A 20,071-nucleotide genomic window follows, 5' to 3' on the forward strand; every position below is an offset into this window, starting at 1 on the left:
TGGCACAGTGTCAAAAAGCTCAGATCGAACCAACTTCTTAAATTTCTAGATTTCTTTAAAAAATAGAACTTGTGTAAAGTTTTGGACAGTGTCTGGAGATAAAAGTAGAATAACCAAACACGGGAATAAAAAAAAGATGTTAGTATAGCTGTCCTTAGCAAGGTTAACTTTTTTCTTCCATATTTCTCCTTCAATTTCTGGCATCAGCTTTCCAACATTTTTGACCACTCTATTTCAAATGACCCAAGCTACAAAATTCTTTCTTACACATATTGGCTATCTACAATTCTCAAAGAAATAAAAAGAAAAGATTTGAGTAAGAGGGATTCTGGATGTCCATTGATATCTTCTCCTCGAGTCGTTTCTTGGTGGATTTGCTAGTGCGGTTAGGAACGTTATCCTTTACATTAGATCAGATCTTGCTCAGATTTTGGACAATATGATTTAAACAATTAAAGAAATCATGTGTGTGTAATATGTGCCCTTCTCTCCCTTCTTCCATTATGCAGACTGTGATGATTTGCTTGTATGTTTTTCAAGCAGTCCCCTGTATTGTGTACATGCTTGCAGCTCTCTTAAATGTCAGTGAATTTCCCGCTTGGTTTTGCTCTGACTCTTGTCACCTTCAGAGCGTTGCGGCTCATTTCTTCTTTTCACATCATCTTAACTTCATTTTTCCAGTGACTGTCTCATAATCAGATTCCGATGCTTGTCCAAGCTCACCAAAATAAAATCTAGTGGTTATCCTTTTCAATATTCCCACCAATAGACATGATGTTTGTCTAGTTTGAATCACATATGTATAATAACAGATCCTGGGAACTAACCCCATTTGGCAGTTATTGGTTCACGGTCATTCTGCACAAACTGAAAATATAAAGAGATGCAGAATATTTTACATAGTCCCTGAAGGTTTTTGATGTAGACTTATATATGACTGGATATAAAACCTCAGGACTTATTTGGCAGCTGAAATTTAAACATAGCTGTTTCTACCGACAAAGTTCAGAAGGTCGGCTGATAATTTTATAGTATTTATGCTATTTTTCTATTTTTTCCATTGAAATATTCAATGGTACACAGATTTTCAGGCATATTGAGTGGAATAATCTGAAATGGGCATGACTGAAATGCAGACTTTCAGCTTTAATTCAAGGGGTGTAATAAAAGTGCATTGCATGAACTGCATAGGAATCATAGCCATTATTATACACAGTCCCATATAAGAATCGTGTGAAATGATAAGTATGCACCTTGTGTTTCTCATGTGATATTTTGCTCATATAGATGAATTTACACAACTAATGTCAAATTCCTGACTCAGGAGAAAAGAGAAAAGATGAGCAACAACCAGTTATTCAATTAAACTTTATTCACAATGCAGCCATGTTGAGGTGTGTGTGTGTGTGTGTGTGAGAGAGAGAGGGGGGGGGGGGTGACAGCTGGGAGTAATCAAACATGATGAGAGCAAGGGGAAGCAACATTGAAAACATTAACATAGGACACAGACTGTCAAAGTAAAGCAGGAAACATAACACAGAGACAGGGACTTGATGGGGGACTAGGCTTTACAAAGGTAAGATGAGTTCAAATTAAACCAATTAACAGTTAAAATCAATACCATGTTAACTTAACAAACTTTGTCAGAATTGATTTAAACCCAGATGTTATGTTATATAATCTGTAAAAGTGCAAAACAAACAAACCCGGGATAGTACATGTTTGCCTATTACAGAATACATGTGAGATATGACTAAATCAAAACAAGAATGTCAACTAAGAATATGGACAAATGGTGTTCTCACCCACTTTGTCACAGGACCATTATTCCAGCCATACAACTGATCATCAGTTTTCCGCTGATGACTTGTTGCCAGGACAGAAAACATTTCTCCTGCTTACTGTCAAGCTCTTAAGGAAGACTAACTGATTATGCTTGCATTTCTTCATCCTGCTTGATAAGTTAAACACATTGTAATCTGGGAGTTGGTCAATATGTTGCCAACTCCCTTACAAATGCTGTTAAACTGGCTCTGACTTGTTCACACAGAGGCTGCTACTCTGTATATCATCCTGGCTGATTTGGGGATTTATTACTTTTGTTCGATAGAACCATACAGACGTGACTGCATCAGATTTCTTTTCTTTGTAGCTTTGTAGTAAACATATGTTCACTTTAGTTATTGTTTAATGAATCATCTTAGTATTAAATGAAATGTTAAGTTGACTTACACAATAGACGTTACTCTTTGAACTGGTTTTGAATCGGGATCCGTAATGAACGTTTTGGCTCTCACCACCTTCTACTTTTTTGTAAACCCAAGTCCTGGGGGCTCTAACAGAGGACATTGTGTGCTCATATGGTAGAAATATACAGTGGTTTGAAAAAAGGTCTCCTGGAGAAAAGTTTTATGATAAAGGATAAAGGATAAATGGATAAAGCAGGCTAATATTAAGTTTCTGGAATGGCCTTCCTAAAGTCATGACGTATTTACATTTTTGAAAATTTGTGCACTACGCTTACAAGCTGCCTCAGATTCATTGTTACACTCTCCCACAGCCTAATAAACATGTGGAAACTGCAACAGTTTGTCACTCAACAAAAGTGAAATGAATTGCACTGAATGATGGATTTTCTCTAATCTGTGTTCACAGTAATGACAAAACCTGATAGCAGATTAGGACTAATCATAAAATATTTGTTTAGTTAAGGTAAAAAAAAAAAAATGTGAATATATATATAATGTATAACATAAATTAACATAATAAAGACACTAATGAGGTGAAGTGTATTTCCGAGGTCATTCAACAACCAAGGAGCCCTGACAGCAAAAGCTCGGTCACCTGCTGGTGGGAACAGTGTATCTGCCTGAGAATATGATACGTATTGGTTGGTAAGAGAACAGCAGTTTGAGGAGTTGTTTTCCATTTCCACCGACATATTAATTCAGCTCCAGTGACACATCTCCACAAATATCAGGACAGATACACACAATTATTTGGCAAAAATGAGCCGAAAATGAAATTCAAACTAGTTTTTTCTGTGACATATCAAATCTGTCAAACTATGCTTTTTTTTTCTTAACCTATTCATCATCACTGAGGTCACGCCGCTTTCCTGTTCATCTTTGACACCCGCACTTTTTGAGAATAAAGGCCTTTTTAGACGAGAATGTCACTCAGTCGTGCTCTGCAGCGATTGTTATGCTGCGCACGTGTTTGTGTGCGTGCAGATGTGAGACCGTGTCACATGAGGAACGGCAGACAAAAGAGTCGTGTGGCTGAGGTTCATCAGCGCGGACGCAGGGTTTGTGACACTGGACTGGCCGTCTCTTTTTCCCTTTCACCCTCTGTCTGTCTCACACCTTTCATATCTCCAGCTTATGGTGAAAACAAAGACTAACCTTCATTTTTTAGGCCAGTGCCGATATCGGCATTTAAATGTTTTATAAGAATAAAAAAATTTGTTATAAAGTACAATGAAGCTACTGTAAAGGCAGTGTCCATACTTTATTTAGCTTTAAAGGCCTGCTATGCCTGATGACGTTATCTGCGTTTTTTCTTCTACGTTTGTGTGTGGCAGTGAAGTTTTAAAATATTATCGCTCCTAGTTCACAGCGGTCACAGTGGGCATCACTGCAGGGTGAGATTGTAACACCTCGCAGATGTCAGATGATCTGACACACACAGACACACACAGACACACACACACCTGCAAAGTGTGAAACTTACTGAGCCGAATCTTCACAACATTTTTATTGAATTAATCACCCGTTGATGTCATATACTGACCTTTACCAGAGCAGGTCAGTATATGACATTTTTTAAGTGTTAGACAAAGCAGACGCATAAAGTTTAGGTTACAGTCTTGCTAAAAGAATGGCACAAGTCATCTACAGGTGGCATTTAAATGGCTTTTAAGCTTTTAGCATTTTATGTTTTGCAGTATTTATGTTGTTGTTTTTCCATTTCATTCAACTTTGAATAATTCGCAGTCTTGTGCTCTTATTTATCTTTTTATCGCTTGCTGACAGTTAATTATTGTCTTCTCGTTATCACTGTTTTTCTTTAGGGCCATTAAAAGAAAAAACTATTTTTCCAATGAGCTTCCTGCTTGGATTCCAGGTTGACAGCACCTAGGGAACATTTGTCTAAAGAATGACAAATAAGGCTACAAAAAAAACTCTCATCTCAGATTGTCTCTTCCAGTAGTGCTTGTCCTCCACCTGCTTCCTTCTTTTCATTCTTGCCTCTTTTTTTCTTCTTTTTTTTTTTTACATCAGTTTTAATTTCCATGCATGCTTAAAATCTGCAAACTGAGGAAATTAAGAACATTTAGGACATTTCTGTGCACTAAAAATAGCTTACTATTGATCTACAAGAAGGCTGAATGAGTTACCCAAAGATTTACTCTTAGCTGTAATAAATAAGCTTTTCTCATATGTTTTATTCACATCAGTGTTTGCATCCAGGTTAAATCACATTTCCATAATAGAAATGGTAAATGAAATCTCTAGCTGCTAGTACTGAATGACAGCGTAAATGCATCCATAACCAGAAAAACCAAATATAATCAGATTTAAATTAAAGATGAGCCCAAGTAAAATCAAACATCGCCTCGACACCACTATTTGTGATGATTTAGAGATCTAACCCGTTAATTAACATTAAGTATGAAAAAGAAAGAAAAAATAAAAATCAATAAATGAAGATGGTAATTACAACCCATTAAATGTGTTTTTTATGATATTTTTAGGGAAGGCAGAAAAAGAAACAGTAGCACAGAGTGGAAGTTTAAAAAAAATCTAAGCTTTAAATTCAATATCTGTCATTTTTATCTTGTTTATTTTAACTTGTCCTGTTTTCTGTATTGTATACAAATAAAGTAAAACAAACAAAATAGCCGTGAATTCGGTAAAAGATATTTAAAGGACTTCAGTATCTCAGTTTCTCTCTTGCAGCAAAGGTACCCCCTGAATGCAATGCTGCAAAGTCAATAACCTACCTCGTTTTGTTTTGTTTTTTAATTATGTTAGTATCTGCCTAAAGCACTTACAATCTTACAAGACACCAAATGTTTTCAGTGCTTTTATAAAGTTTTCCGATAATAATTGCTGCCTATGTTAAACATTTGTCTTCTGTAATAATGTGTGAGTAATGAGTGCATACTCAAACTTGATATTACTGCACAAGAGAAATAACTCCACGTACGTCATCGTCATCAATCCGAAAGATGATGACGCGTGTGAGAGGAAGGGAGGCAGGTTGTTGGGTGAACTAGTGTCTAGGGCTATATAAGGTCCACTCCCAAAGAGCGAAGAAGAAAAGAACACAAAGCAGACTGATAGAAGCAGCTTTCCCAGTTTGAGAGTCTGCAAGAGCATATTCCTGACAGAGAAACAAGGAAGCGAGCGGGATCTGCAGCACACATCAGACCGGAGCCCAGCTGACTCCCACCTGTGCACCTCAAACCAGGCAGTTTAATTTCAGGACAGGTGAGCAATGCTCTGGAGACTGACTCTCGCCGTGGCTGTGGTGTGTGTCGGCAGCATGTGCAGCTGTGAGAATGCTGATGTGATGAACAGACTGATCGTACCGAGGGACTATGGGGTGAAACTGTGTGGGAGAGAGTTCATCAGAGCGGTCATCTTCACCTGTGGTGGCTCCCGGTGGAGACGGTCCACGGAGGGAGACTTGGGTGAGTTAATGCTGCTACACTTTCACTAATTGTTTCATTTGTGTGCACTAATTAAATGTATGCAGACGTGTTTAAAACGACAGTGAATGGTGGAGATCTGTGAAGAGTGTGAGGTATTTATTTATCATTAAGACCAAAGATGCTCCACAGGTGGAGGACTGTGAAAGACTTCCTGTTAAATTTTGACCTATGACCTATGGCATCTCTAGATCTGTTCCCGTGGAGTTCCCTCCCTGATGTTAAAGTGGAGGAGAGCCAGCACACCTGGCAACGTGATGCAGACCTCGCAGAAAACCCCTCTCCTCTCCGCACTGCCTCCTCTTACTCCCTGGCAGACCTCTTGGCTCTTTATGGGTCCACAGGTGACAGACAGCAGCAGCCACCGCTGAGTCTTCCCGCCCCTCTGGGGGACTCCCATCTGTCCACAGCTGCAGGTGAGCAAGACGGGACCCCGGGTTCAGCTGACTGGATCCTACCAAGCAAGAAGAAGAGGAACTTTTCACTTGGTGTGGCAGGGATGTGCTGTAACCAGGGCTGCACCAAGAATGATATTGGACGCTTGTGCTGAGGCAGGAAGCAGGGTGGGTGGGTGATGGCACGAGCTCGATCATGGAGCCATTATGATGAGCAGTAATGGACAGTGTACAGAAAACGTCTGGTGTTGATTAAGCTGTTCCCACTCGTGCTGTAGTGTACAAGAAAAACATTCCCCCAGCTTCACGTCATCTTCATTCTCCTCTCTCCTTTGTTTAATCCATCTGTACGTATTATATGTTGTTATCTTTGTCAATAAATTTTAAATACTGTAATATATGACATATTGAGCAGCATCAGATTTTTTTCTGTCTATATTTTGGCCTGTCGACTCTCAGACCACATTCATGAAATGCATTCATACTAACACTGGACAGTATTGTACATTAATGTCATTTAGGAGGCCGGGAACTTATTGCTGGCCTTGTTCACAGCATTAAAACACCCTGATGATTTTCTCTAAACAGCCCGAGGATAATACTCCACAGGAGCAGGGTTTTTGTCCTTTTAACACTGTTGCACCCACCTAAACCCATTCAGCCTCAATAAAATAAACATAAAAATATCTCAACTCTTGCTGGCAATCATGGAGTTTACACATTAACTTCACATTAAAAAACGCTCTTAGATGGAGCTACGGCTACTGTATGACTTGTCTACTAAAAAAGCACAAACACCTTACATATATAAGCTTCACATCTTCAGATATTCACATGTAAACCAGCAGAGCACAGTTTAAATGGCAGCTTTTTCTTAACCCTGTCTGAAACAAACTACAATTAAAAACAAATAAGGAAAAAGAAACACCAGTTGAATTTTTTGAGCTTTTTATGAAAATCTTTGGATACAAAATGATACACACTTCACAGAGGAATCATATTTGATATACATACATCACAATAATACTGGTATGGAAAAAGATAACTCCCAAATGTTTTGCAATTTAAAAAAAACAAAAACAGAATAAACTGACAATCGTCAAGTGTCATGAAAGAAATATTCAGGGTGCCTAATAGGAGGTTAAAACACAGGAGAACGCACACACATTTAAAGTGTACACTGTCTCATTGCTAATAATACATTTATTTGAGTTTCACACCAGAAAACGACTTGAAAAGAGAGCATTTGGGATTAAAAACAAAGAGAAAAGAGTCTGTCTTCCACAAACATTCACCGACAGTCTTAAACCTAAAAAGAAATCATGTAACACACAAGCTGGATCTTTAAATAGGTGTCGAAGTATAAAACGAAGACGTGACCACAAAATCGAATCAGTTTTCCTAATAAAAAGCACGACTGGCAACAAGTCTCCTGCAGAAAATAAAGGCACTTCCCATCATTACTTTCCCTCCAGGTGCAAAAAAAATCAACTTTACATCACTTTACATATCTACAAACTGCACAAGCTTAAAACTTCATACCGTATTATTAAAACACAACTGTTTATTAATAAAGGTTTCACAAAGTAATGGCTGCTTTTCACTGAAACAAAAATTACACTGAGTTTATGATAGTTTGCGGGTTTTTTCCCAATGCCTTGTGAAATTTTAATTCTGACCTCAATGAAATAGCATAACCTGCCCCTTATAAACAAGGAGGCGGCTCATTCCTTCAGTCGCCTCACAGGTTCTCAGCACAGACACATTCAAAACTGTCACTTCCACTGTAGAAGCAGAAATCTCGTAAAGATCGCGATGGCGGGTCCCGTCCTTACAGACATGGATAAAAACCCTAAAAAAAATCGATATGGGCATCGGCAGGAAGAAATCTGCTCATTCAAGTAGAGCTGCTCATGAGCACGTGCACTGGGGTTCAGCTCTGGCGATTTACGCCCAGTGATGTGAAGACTGCAGAGCCTTTGTTCCCTCATAGTCTCTTTGCTTATGCAAAAAAAGACTTTCCTGCTTATTTTACATCTTTAAAGGTACACAGTAACTGCTGCTTGTTGGTGCTTGTTCTTTTCACATTCTTGGAAAAAATACTGACTATCACACTGAAACTTTTTATCGCCTCTCTCGACGTTTAAAACGCAACACGTGCAAACACATCAAAGAAAACAATTGGTCCCAGGGTGAAATCTTCCTGAAAGCACCGGAAGTGTAGTGTACTCATTCATCAGTTCATGTGAATACTTCATGCGACCATAGGAAGAAGACTGACATCACTTATAGGCAGCCTCGCTTCTGTCAGTCTGCCCCAGAGCAGCTGTGGCTACAACTGTAGCTTGCCTCCACCAGTGTGTGAATGTGTGTGTGAATGGGTGGATGACTGGGTGTGTAAAGTGCTTTGGGTCCCTAGGGGGGACTAGTAAAAGCGCTATACAAATACAGGCCATTTACCATTTACCATCACTTCAACTCCAAACTGCAGTAAATCAGATGCCTTGTTGTTTTGCTCAGGTCGGAGAGGACTGACTCACGCGAGTCAACGCCTACAGGTCAAAGGTTCACGGATCGATGCTCCTCATCTGTCTTCGCTATCTCGTACAGTCTCCACACTATGGATTAATGTCTTGAAAGTAGGCCGCAGTTTAGGGTCATTGCTCCAGCACTCCATCATAATCTTGTGAATCTGGGGAGGCATCAGGACAGCATTATTTACACAGTTCTAAGAAAACAAAAGAGATTAAGTGTTACTAATGAAGCCTTCTGTAAGAACCCAGCAGTTTTAGGGGTGAGCTATGGAAGCTAAAAGCTCCAACACACTACCAGCAATGTGTATCTAATAAAATGGCTGTTGAACACAAGCTAAACTGTGTGTGCATCTTACTCAAAGCTTCATTTTACACGGTCATCTGGGTTAGTTCAGTGTTGTTGAGATATATGATTTTCATCTTAGCTGATCTTAATCCTCTCAGGATCTCCAGGCCACTGAGGACTATGTTTAATAGGTTCTTTACTCCACATGAATTTCTTATGTGAGACTCACGTTGTTAAACATCATAAGCAAGTTATATCTCTGTTGGCTTTGAACCACAAGACATTTTATCAAAACAATGAGCAGCTTATGGTGAAGAAAGTAACAGACCTGTGTAGGACACTTATCAGGAGCAGGCAGCCTATAGCCATTTCTCAGGAGGTCAATCAAATGGTAGACAATCATCTGGCCCTGCTTCTCATTGCCCATTTTATTCATAAAGACCTAAAACAGAAGAAAATTCATTTGGTCTGGTTAAGAAGAAGCAGTATGTTTCAAATAACATGAAAGAAAAATGAAGTGGTTCCTGTTTTTGAGTACATGAGAGGAGTGCTCAATCAACTGATTCTTTAAGCCACGCAGCAGCCTAATTACAGTGAGTTGTTTTCCAAATCAACTGAGCAATTGAGACAAGTGACCAAGAAATTAAAAGTAAAATGAGGGAAACACTTAGCAGAACTAGAAAAAAAACACAGTACCACTGGTGGGCTGCAGTTCTTGTCGCTGTAAGTGAAGAGTTCATAGAGGACGACCCCAAAACTCCAGACGTCTGAAGCCACAGAGAACTTGCTCTCTGTCAGCGACTCAGGAGCGTACCTGCAAGACACCACAGCACATTCAAGACTCAAGCATATATATAACGCAATCCATACACAGATTGCATATAAAAGACGGACATTATACCAAATTTAAAGCCTCAACTTGATGTTGCTAGAAACAGAAACCGAGGACACTGCAGGCTCAAATCAAAAGCTCAAACCAATCAAAAAGTAGCCAAACCATAGAGATTCTCTGATCTTGTCTTTTACTCCAGTTAATTTCCAAAGTTAATATCACAATATGATGTTAAACTTTAAATAAAGACCATTAAACCACGAGCAAAATGTTTACTGAGGTCATACAGGAGGAGCAGTAGTGTTGTTTTCTCATAGAGTTCTATACAATCAGACTTGATTCTGCGTCGCCCCCAGCTGGTAGTTATCGGGAAAAAAACTATGTTCAATTAAGGCAGATCAGAAAGTCACATCCATAAAAACATTTTTTAAAAACACAGCTGTCTATTAAACGCAATCAAATGGAGATGAAGTTCTGACCGAAGACCATTTAAAGTGGATGCATAAAAACGAGTTCTAATCTTTGCCTCCATGTGGATCATGATTTTACTTAATTGCGAATTTTTAAATCTCACAACTGTTAGAGTATTTAAAGAAAGGAAGTAACAGCTAGTAAAAGCAAAAGATATTAAGATAGGATTAAGCGTGGTCCTCACCAGAAGATGGGGCTTTCCCCAGGCTCTCTGACAGTGTAGTAGTCTTTGTCCTGAGGAAGCACCTTGGTCAGACCAAAGTCACCGATCTTAACCCTCATCTCGCTCTCCACCAGAATGTTTCTTGTGGCCAGATCTCTGTGAATGTAACGCTTAGTGCCAAGGTAGTCCATTCCCTGGAAGGAATTCATGTGTTACACCAAATGCATACATTTTGCAGCAGCTCCGAGAAGAACTATGAAGAAGCGTTGTGCAAGAATCTCTGTATAGCACTGTGTTACCTTGCAAATCTGTGACGCGTAGTGCAACAGTTTCTTGGAATCAAATCTGTCCTTGTGTTTGATGAGATAATCTCTCAAACTGCCATAGGGGAGATATTCCATGATCAACCGTAGGTTTCTTCGTCCTGCAGAAAAAAGGGAGTTGAGTTCGCTACTAGAGAAAGAGAATACGATGTGAGCGGTGGAGCGGAGGCCTCGCCTAAAGTGGGTTTTCTGAGCTAATTCAGATTTATTTGTTTCATTGGGCATGGTCACTGACGCCCCAGGCAGCAAATGTGTGGAAAACAGCATAATGCATTAGAAAATGTGCCGGGGTGGGAATATTAAATCAAGAAACAAGCAGCTCACGGAAGTTTGCATTAAATAAAAGAGAAAAAAAAGAAAAAAGTGAATCTCTCATCTTGACATTATTAAGGAAAATTACATAACATAAATATACAAAAGAAACAATATTTTATACCAAAACAGCAACATTTACTAACTTTAATTATAAGCTGAAATAGGACCAACAGCGTTTAATGTTTTTACTGTAATCCAGTTTATCCAAGTCATAGGAGATGACGAGCAATGCAAGTTCAAGCGCACAGTAATGTGAAAAAGCACACGGCTGATTTCTTTAAGTTTTTGCCTACAATATTTGTCAAACTTAAAAAACCACATGATCAAACACTTTTTGATATTACACAACAATAACCTGAGTAAAGACAAAAAGCAGCTTTTAAATAATGATTTCAATGATTATGGAAGAAAAGCTATCCAACAGTACCAGGTCCTGTGTGGAAATATTTATTAATTAATTAAATAACCACATTTTTTGGAACGCTGAGAAGATGAATTGAGGTTGGCTGAAACAGCTCAAAAAGCAACACGTCCCTTAAAAACAGCTACGAAACAAAACCACTGACGTCTATCGATGTTGAAATGGATCAGTGGTGGACCTCGCCAGGACTGCCATACTTATCAAAATTACTCCAAGAGTGCACGGTTATCTTTGTCTAATATTTACATTTGTTGGATGATCTGAAACATTTAAGTGTGACGAATAAAATCTAAGAAATCAGAAAGTGGTTACTTAATGTTTCACAGCACCATAGAGATCAAACGATGTGCTCATACCTGCACTGTAGCACACTCCCTTGTATTTGACAATGTTTTCATGCTGAAGTGATTTAAGGATCTCAATTTCCCGCTCAAAGTCCCTGAGGTGCTCAGCTGTACTGTGCTGGAGTTTCTTCACAGCCACGACCTCCCCTGTGCTGTCCTGCAGCGGGTCGTACCTGCACATCTCCACACTGCCAAAGTTCCCCTGAAGTGTGAGATGAAACGGACAAGAAAAACACATTTTAAAAGAGAAATGCTATCATTTCCATTTATAATAAATAATTAGCACATAATAGTATTTTTGGATCTTCACCAATGGAAACAAGGAAATGATGAGCCGGTGGAAAAATAATAATTGACTATAAAAGCTGTTTAGAAATGATTTTGTTTATATACATTACATTTCTAATGACATGAAAAAGTTACTGTATTTTTCAGTCAGGTAAGTCAAACTTCACTCAGCTCCTTCTTGCTTCCTCCACTTCCATACCATTGATTCAGTAATGTTGAATTCTCTCGCAGCTGCTCTATTCCCATGTTGTTGCAGTATATTAATGACTAACCTCGTATTGCGGATGGATAATCTCTGTTGTTCTCCTGACTGAAGTTTGGTCCGTTTATAGCATCCTGCCATGCGATTGCATTTGTCTCTAACCATCAGGAATCCTCAAGTTAGCTTTTATCGAGTGGAAAAAAGTTAGCATTCACCCTCTAGCTTCACTGTGTTTATGTTATACTAACATAGCTGTGTCGCTAGTGATCACGTAGCACATCATTATATACCAGCTAGTCCAATTTCAGTAACCCTACAAAAGTTACTACTGTTTAGTTTCCTGTCTTCATTTATGTTGGAAGTGATAGCAGAGCTGTACCTTTTAATTCTTTCAGAAATCTCTCAGTCAGAACATGCTATATCATATTTAGGTGGAAACTAGTGAGCTAACATCCTGCTAACTTCTAACGCCATTAAATTTAATAAATTCTGTTTTCATGGATGCCTTGATGTTAAACGTAATCGTTACACCTCAGGTGATCATTTTATTAAAGATGAAAGAATTTAGACAGTGTTTAACTCTCAGTGATGCCGCAGTATTCGTTTGACTTTGGGACCTGAAGGGACGGAGTTTTGGACCCAGATTACTCTACGAGACTCCTGACTACAGTAGCCGTAATGCTCCGGCAAGCCATCAAGCCGTGCGCCTTCATGGCTTAACAAAGTTGGGATGTTGGTATGGGATATTGTATTTGTTTTAAATGTTATATATTTATGTGGTATGTGTATTTTGACTTTTGTTGCCATGATGCCAGGTCTCTCTTGGAACTGAGATTTTTAATCTCAATGAGATTTTTTTTACCTGGATAAATAAAGGACTAAAAAAAAAAAAAAAAAAAAAAAGTTGTACTAAAAGATTTTTGACAGATTTCTGCGCACTATGTACCACATAAAATCGGTTCGAGGTCAGTAAGCACAACCAGAATTCACACATAAGGCGCACTGCCAATTTTTAAGAAAATTAAAGGACTTTAAGTGAGCCTTATAGTGCGGAAATTACAGTAGTCAAACTCTAAAAATAAGTGATGTGTACATAGAGCATGTCTCACTTTGCCCAGCTGCTTGAGAAAAATGAGGTGCCGCTCCTCGAACTGTGACGGATCTTGGTTCTCAGAGGCCCACGGGAAGCCGAAGCCTCGTGCTCTGTTGGGCACCATGTCACTCTCCACCAGCAGCTCATAGTCTGCAACAAACGGCCGTGTCACTTTCAACAACATCTGGGTGAAATAACGAGCGTGCTGGAGTGATGCATGGTGGTCTTTCTCTGACACACATGACTCCATTCATGTTCCTACCTGGTGTGAAGAGACTGTTGAGATCTCGGATTATTGTTCTGAAGGAGGGCCGGTGTAAAGGCTCATAGTCCATACAGCTGTTTATCAGATTGGCTAGCTCTGTCCATTTAGGAGCCGGCAGCTGGTGTCTGTCCTCATAGAACAAGTTTTTCTACAGAACAGGAAAGAACAAAATTAAGTACCTGATTGTTCTTGTCTTGGAAAAGAAGACATGTTTTTAAAAGTTTAACATTTTAAACCTGTCTTTTCACAAAAGAAATTAGTGAGTTTCACATGTTCAGGAATATAAATGTATCTTTTTTGTAACAGACTGACCAGCCTCACATCTGTACAGCTAATTAGTTCAAATCTAAGCCGCTCTAATGAACCCGTTTATCTAATTATGTCTCAAAACCAAAGTTAAATATTTTACAAAATGTATCAATGCATGTTTGGTTTTTTTGGACCTTTGAGCTGTCCAGTGTGCTGAGAGGTTTGTCTCCTCCGCTGCAGATCTCCCAAAGCGTGGTCCCAAAGCTCCACTTGTCTGTAGCTAAACTCAGGTTTTGAGGGTTTTCAATGCACTCAGGAGGCACCCATGGGATACGCTCCACTAGCACTGCAGGTCAGACATGTAAAGAGATGCAGGAAAATACTAAATGTTGGAAATGCAGACCAAAGATGAAGAAAAGGGAAGCAAAAGGTGACTAAATTATGTCCTCGTAGGTATCTCTGACAATCACACCAAGGAAAAACCACGCAGTGAACATCATTCCAACATCACACAGGTGTGAGGTGCAAGCCTCGGGACCGCGATGTCGGCGTTCTCACCTTCTCTGGGCAGCACGGTGATGCTGATACCGGGGTCACTGAGCTTGATGAATGGAAGACTGCCTGTTTTCCGATCCTCCTCTCGAATCAGAAGGACATTCTTGGCACAAACATTCCCATGAATGACGTTTTTATCCTCCTGTGTTCAGTTACAATAGGGACAACATAAATATCAACGTAGCATTAGGAAAGTCCCAATGAAAGGTTCATTTCCATGTTGGTTTCTTTTTTCCCTTCATTTCAAAATGTGTAAATGTGTCCATAATCTTTACATTTAAAAAGAAATCTGTATGGGTCACACAGCATTAAGTTGGTAAGTCTTACCAGATAGTGCATAGCCCAGGACAGCTGCTTGGCCACTTCCAGCTTCCAGGTGATGTTAACACAGCCTTTGTTCTTCTTCAGGTAAGTGTCCAGTGAACCAAATTTACCGTACTCCTGCACCATCATGTCTGACCGGGAGATTGAGATTAGATCGCTTCACTTACTCATCTGTTTATTTACTTCTATCCATGAAGAAACTCTTTTCAACAAAGCTCTATGAAATGAAGCACTAAATTAACCAGTTTGTGGTTCACTGAAGATTGTGTTGAGTAGTAATACACATGTGCTTACCCAGAAGTCTTCCCCTGTTACCATGTAAAATTCTCAGAGCTTACCTCTTGTAGTGATTTTGGGGTGTTTATATATATTTCATAAAACTGAACGGACATTTCTTCACTTAAACACTTCCCTCAGCCCACATGCACACACTTGACTTTTTGCATCCATTACATGTAAAAGAAGAAAGACTTTGACAACAGCTCCCAGATACACTACTTCACGTGTGTGCTGCTTTAAAGACTACAGTGGCCCTTTAGTGACCTGTTGATCCCAAGGGCTTAATCCAGTCTGAACGAAGGGTCAGAAACCTTCTGCCCTCTCTGTTTGATCGTCTCAGCTGCCCACAGGAACACAGTTTGACATTATTTGGTGCTCGTTTAATGTGTGAATGGTCTCTTTTTCTATTTTGGGAGCCTATTCCTCGTGGACCTACCACATGACTGGTTTAATTAGTGTGTTGCTGCTCATTTTGTCTACATCTTAAATATCTTAAACCATCCAGTAAAGGTTGTGCTTGTGTTGTACACTTACTTTCATCTGCACAAACACACACGCCATAAGTGAGAAGTAAGTGTTTGTGGGAGAGCTGGCTCATTATGCTTGCAGCTTCAAAAAATGACTGCAAGGAAAAAAATGAGAGAAGAGAATTTAAATTTGAGTCCATGAACATGAGTAATCAATAAGATTAACAGTCACCTAAATTCTTCCTTAAGAAGCTAACCTCTGAATAGCTGCGATGTGCCTTGTCCAGAATCTTAATAACAACGTCCATCTGATGTATCTCCCCATAGTCTCCAAGCTCCTTCCTCACACCGCAAAAGATCTTGGTGAACGTTCCTTGACCCAGACTCTCTTTCTGAAACACAGTTTTATTGGTTTATTGAAAAAAACCACATTGTTTAGTTGACTCTAAACAGTTCCCTAGGCAATGTCCTCTCCTCATAAACTCCTCAAAATATATTAGCTTGAATAGCAGGAGTCATACAGTCATGCAACCAAAACAGCCTATACAGCGAAATGCAGGGTTTTTTATTTAGAGCAGTATTCTCAAAACTACAGACAAATACATAGTTTATCATCCAAAGTAAGACGCATGAAACAAAAAAGATGACAAACTTTGACTTTTAACATCCATCAGAGCCAATCCCTTTAGCATTTCTTAATGAAAACTCAAAGTTGCCACAGATGTTTATCCAAATCTTTACTCCTGCCTTTTTTTATTCGTAGTTAAAGCTGAGATCTTCTGGATTCTCTGAAGTGAAGAGTAACGAACTATATCAATACATTTCCAAGCCTCCACACATTCATCCTGGGAACTAAATGAAATATTATGTTCATCTGGCTGAGCTGTGACCCAGGCAGTTAAACGTTATCAACCACCTGGATCCGATTTACTGAAGATCAGATATATTGGCAATATCATCAGGCCTTATCATTTCCAGGCAAATTGTCAGAACATAATATTTTTCTTCTGTAATGAAAGAGTAATCTTTTGGGGTTTCAAGCGGTCTGCTAGCAAAGCTCTTAACTAACTTAATAAAAACATCAAGTGCAAATCAGAAAGTCGAAAAATACATTCAGTTTATACAGCCCTAAAAACTAAGCACACAACTTAGTTTCATAGGAAATAAGAGGTTAGCAGTCAGGTGCTGCTAATCAAATGCACTGCCCAGCACATCAGCACAAACACAAGCACAATACTGCAGGAGGAGTGTTTTGGATCCATAGACCCTTTGGTATATCAGAGAGTCATCTATCTGACAGTTAAAGCTTGGCTAAATAAACAGCCTGTAGTCGTGAGGTTTTCCTATGACAGTTCTGTCCAACAAAACTTTAAATGCTCAAATAAAATAAAAACAGAGACAGCTATTGAAGCCGAGCTACAGCAGATTGAGTCTTTTTGTTAACCGTATGTAGCATCCTGGCGGATCCCACAACAGTTCTCTTGCCTCTGGTGTTCTCACTCAAGTTTACATTCACAAAGGCTCCAGCCTTTAAAATACGAGCTGTTCAGAAGTCTTAAATCTAAATTATATCTCTTCAGGAGAAAGAAAAGAGGCCTTTCAACACTGTTTGGTATTTCCAGTGTGTTTGAGAAACAGCATGTGCAATCCTGGCGTTTTCATGTCAAAGGAGAGGCTGAAGTTAGGAGCCAGAGAAGGTTTACTTACGATGATGAGATCCTCCTTTCGAATCTTGTGAAAGACCATCTGGCTGATGTTGTGTTTGTGGAGCGTGGGAGATATGGGCATCTCGGCCCCTTGATTGCTTCTACACACTAGCAGGTTGGACTTATCTGAAGAAAGGTAGAGATTAACAAGGTTCACACTACACCTGACCAAAACTAGACAATGACACTGATGACTCACACTGTTAAATATTGAATTTGATCAGCAATTATAAACCTGGATTATTACATTCAGAATTCTTATCGTGGATATGAAACTTTATGTTGTGTGTTTTTATATTTTTCACCATAAACCATAAATCAGAGTTTTGGTACCTAAAAACCTGGAATAGTTTACTGAATCATTAGCTTTCATCTCTAACTTCTCCACACACATATGTTTTGTTTTGTTTTTTATGAGGCGATAAAAACTTATTTTTGTTCCAATAAAAATGTCATTAATTTATTTTCTTATATGCATGCAAAGCTAAATCATTATTGATACCATACTATCAGTAACCATTTCTTCGTAACACCAACACAGTACCTTTGTATGATCTGTTCTTTGGCTCATAGTCTAATCACATGCACCAATAAACACATTTTCTTAAGATGTTTTTAAAGTATCTAATAAAAGCAGAAGCTTTAAGATGATTAATTGACTGCAGCAGGGACACAAAGGATTTCACACATAAACAGTTACAAAATAACAGTAAACAATAAACAGTTACAAAATTAAAATAACAGTGACATAAAAGCGCCCAGAAATTCTGTGGAGTGCTAACATAGGATTCATCAGTACCACTGAAACAGGATTTACAAGTTTGAGGATACTGGAAAACCACATTTTATTTGCTGATTTTATCACTGTCATCTAATGCTTCACAGCTAAACAACGCACGCTGCTCACTGTTTTCATAGCTTCATTAAATGTTAAAATGCTTTTTTTTTTTTTAAAAACTCAAAGCATGTGGAAATGCATTTTACTGTGCCTTCAATTCTGAAATGAGAAAATAGCTTGTATTTCACGTTTTCATTTTCGTTTCCATCACATACATGTTCTGGATGTGAACACTGACCTTTGTGGCTGGGTGGGCAGCACCTGATCAGCTGAAATGTGTACCCATCAGTGCGGAGCGCCTCCTTCTGGTAGCAATTCAGAAGTTCCCTGAGTGAACCAAAGCTCCTCTTGGCTCCACTTAGAATGTACTCTCCTGACTCCGTCTTTGTGATCTGACAGTGCTTATAGTCCACCATCGTTTCATACTGAAAATCAAAAGAAAAGTTTCCACAGCTGAGTTGTGCTGAATGTTACAAAGGATGCTCCTTGTGTCCCTTCCTTACTGCCGTTTCAGTCAGCCATACACGGTCTGAAAACTGGTCATTTTTACTTGTTTTAATCCTCCCTCAGTCATACAAACTTGAAACAGTCTAAGTTACACTTAAAGTCAAACACAGAACACACATCCAGTAAGTCACAGTATGGTGACCTGCTGGGAGATATAGACCGCCTGCAGCAAGTAGATACCAAACCTTATTGCTCCCTCTAGTGGCTGAAAATGTGATCAAAATCATGTGCAGATAGGTGTGTTTCCAGTTTTTGAAAACCAGTGGACATGGTTTACTTTGAGAAACAGCTGTGCAATTTCATCGTAGTGACTTTAAACATCTTACTTCATATTTTATATCTGCTTGGATGTATGCAGTCATAGGCTGAAGAAGCGAGTTACATTGCATAGCAGTAATGTGGGAAATCGAGTGTTCCCCACAAACATTAACACTACTTACCCCCACCACAAAAGACATGAAGTATTTATCATAATCCCTGGGGCTGCAGCGAAGCATGTACAGGCCTTGATGGTTACCGGAGCGCCGCAATTTACTGACCGTAAATTCCATCCTGCGATCAAAAGGGACAGAATGTTTTTTGCTGATTTCATCTGTCCATGACTGTGCATGTGGGACGTGATGCATGATATGCATGCGTGTGATACTTACGACACAGGGCCGTGGCAGTAGCTCTGAATGCACTCCAGAAGCCGTGGCGGCGCTAATTCTTTGCACAGGTAATGATGGGCATCGGCCACCAGCCTGTAGTATCCATCGATCAGTGACACGAATGACACGGCCACTGAGAGCGAGCGAAATTCCAGCTCCTTCATTGTGAGTCAATGCAGAGGCATACAGAAATACAGATGCAGGATTTTACTTATTTTCTCGTGCTGGAAGCAACAAAGTATCTTATACACGAGCAAATGAGGACAACCTAACATCATTTAGTTGTGAGAGTTCAGCCCAGAGTCTCCAAGTTGATACTGCTACCATCTTGATCCATGATGGCTGCCACTGGTGACACGTGCCTGTTATCTGCTGCCAGTACTAAGCGTTCATTCAACTGTCTGAATACATACACTATATTTACTAAATAATTTAAGTAAATATAAGTACATTACACCTGCAGGAGCTGCTCCACCATGAAAACCCATGCCACAAAGCTCCTGGTGCAGTGTTTATGCTGCCGTTAATGTCACAGGAGGTCTGGAACTCTAAAGATATTGAGTCAGCAGAGCTTTGAGTACTCGGTGACTCACCATGTAACTTTATGTAGTCTGCCACTTGGTAAATGAGTTTCTAAAAGTTCCCACTTTGCAGTAATACTATTTGCAGCTGACTGTAGGGAAAAAAAAGAAATTTCGGGAACTGCTTCCTTGAAACGGTGATACCTATTATGAATTCAGTGTCTTCTTTAGAATAGCCCATCTTTCTTTCACAAATGTTTGTAAAGGCAGACTGCATGGTGAGGTGCTTGATTTTATACACCTGTATCAATTGAACTAAAAATACCT

At 39.3% G+C, this 20,071-nt stretch overlaps 2 protein-coding genes across 2 annotated transcripts in view; one reads left to right on the forward strand and one right to left on the reverse strand.

Annotated features, from left to right (window-relative positions):
• Positions 1-5,341: 5,341 nt before the first annotated feature.
• Positions 5,342-6,494, forward strand: rln1 (relaxin 1). Its single transcript, XM_005729269.1, has 2 exons — positions 5,342-5,698; positions 5,908-6,494. Exons 1-2 carry the CDS (start codon positions 5,503-5,505, stop codon positions 6,264-6,266), a joined length of 555 nt encoding a protein of 184 aa, XP_005729326.1. The 5' UTR covers positions 5,342-5,502; the 3' UTR covers positions 6,267-6,494.
• Positions 6,495-8,530: 2,036 nt separating this feature from the next.
• Positions 8,531-20,071, reverse strand: part of LOC102213074 (tyrosine-protein kinase JAK2-like) — a 38,806-nt gene continuing 27,265 nt past the window's right edge. The window contains exons 7-23 of the mRNA XM_005729340.1: positions 19,224-19,390; positions 19,014-19,125; positions 18,305-18,491; positions 17,230-17,354; positions 15,780-15,914; positions 15,590-15,677; positions 14,780-14,907; positions 14,456-14,594; positions 14,092-14,243; positions 13,646-13,796; positions 13,400-13,533; positions 11,813-12,002; positions 10,697-10,821; positions 10,419-10,591; positions 9,628-9,745; positions 9,260-9,373; positions 8,531-8,803 (exon numbers count right to left, since the gene is read on the reverse strand). Of these exons, the coding sequence (XP_005729397.1) occupies positions 8,696-8,803; positions 9,260-9,373; positions 9,628-9,745; positions 10,419-10,591; positions 10,697-10,821; positions 11,813-12,002; positions 13,400-13,533; positions 13,646-13,796; positions 14,092-14,243; positions 14,456-14,594; positions 14,780-14,907; positions 15,590-15,677; positions 15,780-15,914; positions 17,230-17,354; positions 18,305-18,491; positions 19,014-19,125; positions 19,224-19,390 (2,346 nt within the window). The 3' untranslated portion in view covers positions 8,531-8,695. The remainder of the gene's footprint in view (positions 8,804-9,259; positions 9,374-9,627; positions 9,746-10,418; positions 10,592-10,696; positions 10,822-11,812; positions 12,003-13,399; positions 13,534-13,645; positions 13,797-14,091; positions 14,244-14,455; positions 14,595-14,779; positions 14,908-15,589; positions 15,678-15,779; positions 15,915-17,229; positions 17,355-18,304; positions 18,492-19,013; positions 19,126-19,223; positions 19,391-20,071) is intronic.

The sequence above is a fragment of the Pundamilia nyererei genome, unplaced genomic scaffold (genome assembly GCF_000239375.1).
Source record: "Pundamilia nyererei isolate P.nyererei 1_Seehausen unplaced genomic scaffold, PunNye1.0 scaffold00032, whole genome shotgun sequence".
Lineage (NCBI taxonomy): Eukaryota > Metazoa > Chordata > Actinopteri > Cichliformes > Cichlidae > Pundamilia > Pundamilia nyererei.

Bases quoted from the DNA above. Each gene is read 5' to 3' on its own strand.
- rln1 (XM_005729269.1), top strand. From the start codon at position 5,503: ATGCTCTGGAGACTGACTCTCGCCGTGGCTGTGGTGTGTGTCGGCAGC. The intron at 5,699-5,907 runs GTGAGTTAATGC...TGGCATCTCTAG, and splicing joins GTCCACGGAGGGAGACTTGG to ATCTGTTCCCGTGGAGTTCC.